The sequence below is a fragment of the Carya illinoinensis genome, chromosome 7 (genome assembly GCF_018687715.1).
Source record: "Carya illinoinensis cultivar Pawnee chromosome 7, C.illinoinensisPawnee_v1, whole genome shotgun sequence".
Classification (NCBI taxonomy): Eukaryota; Viridiplantae; Streptophyta; class Magnoliopsida; order Fagales; family Juglandaceae; genus Carya; species Carya illinoinensis.
The window spans coordinates 1,762,180-1,771,378 of NC_056758.1; the positions used below are offsets into that span (position 1 = coordinate 1,762,180).

A 9,199-nucleotide genomic window follows, 5' to 3' on the forward strand; every position below is an offset into this window, starting at 1 on the left:
AAGTGGCAGGACGCCAAAGACAGGAAGACTTGATCTTGTGCACACAGATGTGTGGGGTCCTTCTCCAGTTGCATCTCTTGGAGGTTCTCGCTACTATGTTACGTTCATTGATGACCATAGTAGAAAGGTATGGATTTATTTTTTGAAACATAAATCTGAAGTATTTAATGTTTTCAAAATTTGGAAAGCCATGGTTGAGACAGAGACAGGCTTGAAACTGAAGTGTTTGAGGTCTGACAATGGTGGTGAGTATGTTGATGGCGGGTTCAAGGAGTACTGTGCAGCTCAGGGTATCAGAATGGAGAAGACCATTCCTGGGACACCACAGCAAAATGGAGTTGCTGAGCGTATGAACAGGACCATTAATGAGCGTGCTAGAAGCATGAGGTTGCACGCTGGACTACCACCCACTTTCTGGGCAGATGCAGTCAGCACTGCCGTTTATTTGATAAACAGAGGGCCATCAGTTCCACTGGATTGTGGATTGCCTGAGGAGGTTTGGAGCGGGAAAGAGGTTAAGTTTTCTCACCTTAAAACCTTTGGTTGTCTTTCTTATGTGCTTGTTGATTCTGATGCTCGCAGTAAGCTTGAGGCTAAGTCAAAGAAATGCTATTTCATTGGCTATGGAGACGAGGCATTTGGCTATCGTTTCTGGGATGATCAGGGTCGGAAAATCATAAGAAGCAGGAATGTAATTTTCAATGAGAAAATGATGTACAAGGATAAGTCGAGTACAGTTCCTGCAGTAGCTCCTCAGGAGTCTGAGTTTGTAGGATTGGATGACCTACCAGAGGTCACAGTGCAGTGTAGAGATGAGAGTGACGGGGAGAGTGGGTCCAGTACACCCATTCCTATTATTCCGCAGGCAGTTTCAGAACCGTCTACTCCTACAGTTGCAATTCGCAGGTCAGTTAGGACTATACGTCCCCCACAGCGTTTCTCACCTACTTTGAATTACATTCTGTTGACAGATGGTGGAGAACCGCAGAGTTATGAAGAAACCTTGCAAGATGAGAATTCTAGCAAGTGGGAGCTGGCCATGAAAGACGAGATGGATTCCTTGCTAGGGAATCAGACATGGGAGTTGACAGAACTTCCATCAGGGAAGAAGGCATTACACAACAAGTGGGTGTACCGGGTGAAAACTGAGCATGATGGCAGTAAGAGGTACAAGGCTAGACTTATTGTAAAAGGCTTTCAGCAAAAGCAGGGTATTGACTACTCTGAGATCTTTTCTCCTGTGGTAAAGATCACAACTATCAGGATGGTACTGGCTATGGTTGCCACTGAAGATCTATTTCTTGAGCAGTTAGATGTGAAGACAGCCTTTCTTCATGGAGACCTTGAAGAAGACATCTACATGCACCAGCCTGAGGGGTTTGTGGTACAGGGAAAGGAAGGTTCAGTTTGCAGGCTGAAGAAGAGCTTGTATGGCCTGAAACAAGCTCCTAGACAGTGGTACAAGAAATTTGACAACTTTATGCACAGTGCAGGGTATATTAGATGTCAGGCAGATCACTGTTGCTATGTCAGGCATTTTGGCAATTCTTATATTATTTTGTTGTTGTATGTGGATGACATGCTTATTGCAGGGGCTAGTATTGATGAGATCAATAATCTGAAGAAGCAGATGTCAGAGCACTTTGCAATGAAGGATTTGGGAGCTGCAAAGCAAATCCTTGGCATGAGAATTGTCAGAGACAGAGTCAGAGGTACGTTGAGACTCTCACAGGCTGAGTATGTGAAAAAGGTACTCAGCAGGTTCAACATGGACAAGGCCAAACCAGTTGGCACACCCTTGGGAAGTCACTTCAGACTCAGCAAGAATCAGTCACCAGAGTCAGAGGAGGAACGAGATTACATGAGTAAGGTTCCTTATGCCTCAGCCATTGGTTCACTTATGTATGCTATGGTTTGTACAAGACCGGATATTGCCCATGCAGTGGGAGTTGTGAGTAGATACATGAGTAACCCAGGAAAGCAACATTGGGAAGCAGTGAAGTGGATTTTGAGGTACCTAAAGGGTTCCTCAGAAACCTGTTTATGTTTCTCTGGAGAGAGCTTGGAGGTGCAGGGCTATGTTGATGCTGATTTAGCTGGAGATATTGACAGCAGAAAGAGTACCACGGGCTTTGTTTATACACTTGGTGGTACTGCAGTGTCATGGGGTTCTAATTTACAGAAAACAGTTTCTTTGTCTACAACAGAAGCTGAGTATATTGCAGTGTCAGAGGCTGCAAAGGAGATGGTATGGCTATAAGGCTTCTTGGAAGAATTGGGTAAGAAGAATCAGAAAGGCACTCTCTACAGTGACAGTCAGAGTGCCATATTCCTTGCCAAGAATCCAGCATTCCATTCCAGGACCAAGCACATTCAGATCAGGTACCACTTCATACGGTCATTGTTAGATGACGGACAGTTATTACTTGAAAAGATATGTGGAAGCAAGAACCCTGCTGATATGTTGACAAAGGGTGTTACGCTTGAGAAACTGAAGTTGTGCGCAACTTCAGTTGGTCTTCTAGAATGAAGACAGGAGCAGTGAGTTGCAGAGGTGGAGGATATCATGTTTGAGGAAGACGGAGATACAGCGAGTGTACCAGTCTCCAAGTGGGAGAATTGTTGAGGAATGTGGAGTCTGGTCCACACCGCTCGAGCGGAGGCATTGGCCGCTCGAGCGAAGTCAGGCAGAGTCGAACGCTCGATGTTGGCTCGACAGTGAGCTCGAGCAGGAGGAGTTCGCTCGAGCGGAGGCATTGGCCGCTCGAGCGAAATCAGGCAGAGTCGAACGCTCGACGTCAGCTCGACAGTGGGCTCGAGCGGGATGCGGAAGGGAAGTTCGCTCGACGCCCGCTCGACACGCCGCTCGAGCGAACATACGATTTAGGGATTCCGCCGTTTGAACTATAAATCTGATTTTTGCCTCTTAAGTCTGTAACAGAGCAGCTACGAAAACACTGTGGATGAACAGTGTTGTGACCCATCTTGTAGTGTGATTCCTCAATAATAAAAATCCTCTGCAGCTCCCGTGGACGTAGGCAATTTGCCGAACCACGTACATCTTGTGTCGTGTGTGATTGCGTGTGTGATCGTTTTCTCATTCGGTGTTATATTTCAATTCATTGTCATCGTTTTTCACAACAAGTGATGCTGATATTTCTCAAGAAGCAGCTGACATCAAAGTAAATTTATATCAAAGAACTGCCATTCTACAACCTTGAGCAGTCTTTGGTTTCTTAGGTTTTATTATGATTTATTGTAACAAATGAGATGAGCTCTGGCTTGTTTTGCAGTATTTTTACAGAAGCCTTTGAGAAGCATTCAAAAAATAGGTATCTAGACACGTTCCAGATGAGATATTTTCAGAACTTTAGCATGGTTTCCTTTCAGAACTTGTCTAATCTTTCAACTATATTATTTGACATGGTTAAGGTTGGAATTGGGTTGTTAATGCTTGATATTACTGCAACAATTTGGAGGGAACATGATTGCGATTTCTATATTCAAAGAAGCTGGTAAATTGAGTACTGGTTTTAGAACCGGTTTCCATAACTTTCTGATCTGTTCCAGATCACTTCATAACAAATTTCAGTATCCTCTTCTCCATGTCCTTCTCCAGGACATGGGAGGACATGGAGTCTGGAGAACAAGAATAAAGATTAATGTAATTAATTAGGCGATTATGGACTACCACATTTGGTTCGTAGATCCAATAGCAGCTCAAACCCACAAATTAGGATCCACCAAGATCATGTGTTCTTCGCTTACTCATTGTAATTAATATAAACTATCCTAATAAATACAAGAAATACAAAAAAAGTTTTCATTAACAAGATTTTGCGTGCCTCCATGTTTAAAAATTGCGTTTTAATATTATTATTGTTGGGTTTAAAAGGGGGTGGTAAAACAAAAAAAATATAGCAAGAGAGAGTTTGTTTCAAGGTGCGTTATAATATCGCTTTCCTTAAGACAACATTCACCCTTACTAATAATGGTATGCATACGGGTTATAAACGAATTTGTATTTAAGATATAATGAAATTCAGAATAAGTTTATTACTGCGTTATGCTCACACGAAATTAAATCTCTAATATCCTCATATTTTACTATTCAACCAAGAAATTAAAAATAGATTCTATGCAGAATGAACAAATCCTGACAACAAATTTTGAATAAATAAAAACTTTTGAGAAAAAGAAATTCTAAATTTTCTTTTGTCAATTCTGTTTTTGACTCTAGAATTTGTAGGCTAATGAATCTATTTATAAATGGTGAATCGGTAAAAAAGAAAAGTTAAATTTCTATAATCCGATGCGATGAGGTATATTTATTGTACCTCTTAACAATGTTGGACTTGGCCTAATGGTCACGCTGCTTCTCTACCATCCTTCTCACCTGGTTTCGAAGCCCCATCAGGTGCTCAAACCCATGTCCTTTGGGTTAAATGAAGCCATCAAGACTACTAAGCAAGCCAATGACGGGCTTGTGCTATACATAAAGATCGAATTTATTATAACCAAAATTTTCCTTAATTCATCTCTCTCCAAAATATTCATAACTTTCAAAATAAATCCGAAATTATTTTTAATAAATCTAATATATAATTAATTATTTTGAAAATATTTCGACCAGTAATTATGTTCTTTTTTTTTTTTTTTTTTTGAGGAACACCATTAATTATGTTGATCGGTGGTTGTTGAGCTCATTTTAATATCTATTTTTTTTTTCCCAAACTTCGCTTGACATGATGGCATATTATATGATGAATTAAATCTGGGCATGGCTCGCATGGGAATTTCTTAATCGTTGTAATAGAGAAACCACCAGCATGCATTATATGATTACGTGGCTTTTGAACTTTAAATATTGTCCAGAATAGTAGGCGCAGCCGAAAGTCCTCCACTAATCCTCCTGTTTAGTCTAACCAAACACTTCCTAACACCTACCAATTTAATCTCTCTCTTCGTAGTAAAAGATTTATCTTCTGTCATCATGTGTTGATCATGTTTTCCCATATTCTTGCCTGAGAAATTGAGAGAGAAAGCATGGAAGAAGGGCTGTTACCAAAGTCTACCATTGTTATTGTTGAGGTGCCTCCAAGAGCTAGTACAGGCGCCTCATCAGCCACACCTGTTGTTGTGCTGAGCACCATGGTCGCCCTCTGCGGTTCTCTCTCCGGTGGCTGCGCTGTAAGTACCAATATTACATAATCTTATATAGAGGAAATGATCATTAGTTGTTGAAACTCAACTGTCACTTCGTTGCAGACTGGATATTCATCATCTGCTGAATCGGGAATTATAGAGGATTTGGGCCTCTCTGTTGCAGCAGTAAGTCCTGGATATTCTCTGTTGCGGTGTTTTCATATGTAACTCTACTTACCTTGCTAAAAAAAACACATGTTCACATACTCGTATATGCAGTGTTACCAGGTATGCATACACGTATTTGTTCCACACTGATGCATTTTGAATTTTCTCTGGATTTGAGTCATTTACACCCTTGATGAATTGTACTCGTTTGAACCTTTTTTCCTTTTTCAGAATTCCAGCAGAATGAATTACTACATTTTCCTGCCTTTTGCAGTTTTCAGTTTTTGGTTCTGCAATAACTATCGGGGGAATTATAGGTAGCTTACTTAATGGAAAGATAGCAGACAGTATTGGTCGGAAAGGTGTAAGTTTCTTTTGTCAGATCTTGAGGCTTACTGTAAATCTTGTTTGAAAAATTAAAAGTGATATAGTTTTTTATTCCTTTCAATTTCTTGTTGATACCGAAATGCAGGCAATGTGGTTCTCTGACATATTCAGCTTTGCAGGTTGGCTTGCTGTAGCATTTGCAAAGGTTTTTTTTTTCCTCTTTCCCTCTCTAAATTGCTGCTTCTGACAACCAATATGTTGAATTAATGGTACCTGGTCCCTTTTCAAAGCCAATTATGGCATCAAGTGTCGTGGAATCAACTATACATAGAATGGATTCTGATGATGAGCTAAATTTTCTTTACCTGGCTATTCCCACACTAACTTGAAAAAATGTCGAAAGTAGGACTTTGGACATCATCATGGTGATATATCTGTTAACAATTCTCTGAGGGTTCTATCCTTTGTTATTTTATTTGATATTTATGAAATGGCAGATAAGTGAAAAAAATATATCCAAATCAGTAAGAACCTAGTGAAGGAAATTACTCCAATTTTCTCTGTTGGATCTCAACTGACAATTGTGTTTAATGCTTAATATAGAATGCTTGGTGGTTGGATCTCGGAAGACTGTCAATTGGTATTGGCGTTGGGATTATTTGCTTTGTGGTAAATTGTTAGGTTAACATTCTGTAATTGGCTTACCTAATTAAAAGACATGAAACAGTGACTAAATGCTAATAAAAAAAAAAACAGGTTCCTGTATACATTGCAGAAATAACACCAAAAAATATTAGGGGACAATTTACATCAGCTGCTCAGGTATAACTCAGTCATTGTAGTGTTTTATTGACTAGCCAACTCGTTGTTCACATACTTACATATTGTCAAGTTCGCAGCTGATGATATGTTGTGGCATTTCACTAATGTATTTCATTGGAAATCTCGTTAGCTGGCGCACCTTGTCCTTAATTGGTAACTTGCTCATTGCTACTTCTCCGTGTAAATTTAGTTTTGAGATGATTTGTTCTAGATAAATAAAAGTTCTATCCAAATTCTATTTATTTTCAGGTGCCATTCCTTGTCTAGTACAAATTGTGGGATTATTCTTTGTCCCAGAGTCTCCAAGATGGTTGGTGAGTCCACACATTTTGTCAAAATGTATGTAATTTTGGTTATGATATGCAAAAGAATGTCATGCATGCTTTAATATGTTTTGAATGGCCTTTTTAATAATGCTTCAAGGAGGAAGCATCGAAAGAATGCTGAAATGATGAGTACAAGTTGTTTGCAGGCTAAAATTGGTAAAGAACACGAGCTTAAAGCTGCTCTGCAGCGTCTTAGGGGAAAGAATGCTGATATCTCTCTAGAAGCAGCTGACATCAAAGTAACCTTCCAATTTATGTTTATATAACACCATCTCTTTCAGAACCTTCACTAGGGGAGAATAGTTTTCTTATTCTCATTATTTATTCACATTTGTGGGACAACAATGAGAAAATGAGATATGCTCCTTATTTTCAGGATTTCACAGAAACCCTTCAACAACAATCAGAAACGAGATTTCTGGACTTGTTCCATCGTAGATATGTTCATGCCCTCATTGTATGCCTCCCTCTCTGCAGACGGCAGTATCTTTACTTTTCATGGCTTGTCCAATATTTTTTATATATTTTTTTCATATTGTTTTAGGTTGGAGCCGGGTTGATGTTACTGCAACAATTTGTAGGATCCACAGCAATTGTTTATTATGCAAGCTCTATATTTGCACAAGCTGGTAAATTAATAGTTTGAGAAATCTTTCATGTAATTATTGGACAAATGAAGAAATGATTAAAACGAATTCTGGTTCATGGAAGGTTTTTCAAGTAGCATTGGGACTATATCAATGGCAATCATCCAGGTACTTGGCTTGACTCATGCCTCATTGTTTCTGTGAGTGGATGCAGGATTCCGTTTGATACATCTCCCAAACACTTAAAACCTTATTTCGCAGATTCCAGCTGTCACTCTGGGTGTAATCTTGACAGATAAATCAGGAAGAAAGCCACTTCTTATGGTGAGGATGGCAAAGAGTCATCTATAAGTCTGCGGTTTAGTTCATCAATAAGTTAATATCAGTGAAGTCAACAAATTATTGCAGGTCTCCGCTGCTGGACTGTGCTTGAGTAGCTTAATTGTAGGCTTGGCTTTCGGCTTTCAGGTTTCTATCAAAACCAAATTCATAGTTTCTGTGTCAGTCGTTATTTTCTTAACATATATGAATTATCATTGTTTAAATGCTTTTGTTATGAGCAGGACTTCAACTGGTTAAAGGAGATTACTCCCATCTTGGTGCTAATTGGGATCCTGGTAATCTAATATAATAGAAAGATGAATTTTCCCCTTCACAAGAAAAGAACCTAAGACTTCTCAATTTTCTCACCATTTATATAGTTTGTGCTTTATTCCAAAAAACATCGCTCCCCTTCTCAAAAAAAGCACCTAAGACTTCTATGCTGATTTTCTCAAGTTTCATCTGAGGAATGCTTCAACTACAAATTATAATATTGTGGGGCATCTGAAGTGCTTGAGGTTTTTTAAGTTCTGAGCTTATTTTGGATGGAACTGACCTAATGGTTGCTCAAAGCCTTCTAATCGCCTATAGTTTCATACAATTAACATGTTTACTCGCTGGTTTTTTCACTTCGTTCTGGACTAAGGTTTATATTTGCTTCAGTAATGGACCAAGCTGGTTTAAATAGTGATAGATCAAATTGAGATGCATGGATTGACAGGCCACTATATAATCCATGCAGGGGTATAGTGTGATGTACACATTTGCCTTGGCGGGACTACCATGGGTTATAGTGTCCGAGGTATGCAAGTTATTGAACTCTCGACCCTTTCTTCTAAGTTATCTATGTATAAATGCTTCTCAAGTGAGATGAATGTAAGCCTTACTCATGTTCTCTGTTTTCTTTTCAAACTTACATTGAAGTTTTCACAAATAGCCAAGAGTTCAAGCGGGTTCTTGTCTCAAATGGTGAAAAGGGATTTTGCATCAGCATTATAGTTTTAATTAATACAAGGATGTTTCCTTTCATTTTCAGATATTCCCTATAAATGTCAAGGGGACGAGTGGAAGCCTTGTGACTTTAGTGAACTGGTCCTGCTCTTGGATTACTTCATACACTTTCAATTTTATGATGGAATGGAGTGCAGCAGGTAACTGTTTCTGTCCTATATATCAATTTATATATGAAAACTTTTAACTTCCAATTTTAGCAAAATGTTTCTTTCTTCCTCTTCTGCAATCACAAGTTTTGTGCCGTGCTTCCTCAGGAACATTCTTCATATATTCTGGCATTGCTGGCTTGACAATTCTTTTCGTTGCCAAACTGGTTCCAGAAACCAAGGGAAGAACTTTGGAAGAAATACAAGCCTCAATTACTCATTTTCGACAATAAAATTATGAAATGCAAGAAACAGCAGTGAACGAATCACAGAATGACACACATGTTCTACAATTAATATTCCCATTGTTTGGGATTTATCAAGTTGTTGTTGCTTTTCATTA

General features: G+C 39.0%; 1 protein-coding gene across 3 annotated transcripts; it reads left to right on the forward strand.

Moving 5' to 3' along the window:
• The first annotated feature begins 4,761 nt into the window (after positions 1-4,761).
• On the forward strand, positions 4,762-9,199 carry LOC122316051 (sugar transporter ESL1-like). Of its 3 annotated transcripts, XM_043132537.1 has the most exons (18): positions 4,764-5,190; positions 5,269-5,331; positions 5,588-5,677; positions 5,786-5,845; positions 6,244-6,309; positions 6,397-6,462; positions 6,540-6,615; positions 6,712-6,776; positions 6,935-7,027; positions 7,165-7,245; positions 7,333-7,417; positions 7,500-7,543; positions 7,637-7,699; positions 7,784-7,843; positions 7,939-7,992; positions 8,439-8,498; positions 8,733-8,847; positions 8,965-9,199. In XM_043132537.1, the coding sequence occupies exons 1-18, from the start codon at positions 5,047-5,049 to the stop codon at positions 9,087-9,089; spliced, it is 1,410 nt and encodes a 469-aa protein (XP_042988471.1). In that variant the 5' UTR covers positions 4,764-5,046; the 3' UTR covers positions 9,090-9,199. The 3 variants fall into 3 exon arrangements, with proteins under 3 accessions (XP_042988473.1, XP_042988471.1, XP_042988472.1); XM_043132539.1 differs by lacking the exons at positions 8,733-8,847; positions 8,965-9,199 and having other exon boundaries at positions 4,762-5,190; positions 8,360-8,453; XM_043132538.1 differs by lacking the exons at positions 6,244-6,309; positions 6,397-6,462 and having other exon boundaries at positions 4,765-5,190.

Excerpts from the sequence above, each read along its gene's own strand:
- LOC122316051 (XM_043132537.1), top strand. The coding sequence starts at position 5,047 with ATGGAAGAAGGGCTGTTACCAAAGTCTACCATTGTTATTGTTGAGGTG. Across the intron at positions 7,246-7,332 it reads GATATGTTCATGCCCTCATT|GTTGGAGCCGGGTTGATGTT; the intron begins GTATGCCTCCCT and ends ATATTGTTTTAG. Across the intron at positions 7,993-8,438 it reads TGGTGCTAATTGGGATCCTG|GGGTATAGTGTGATGTACAC; the intron begins GTAATCTAATAT and ends TAATCCATGCAG.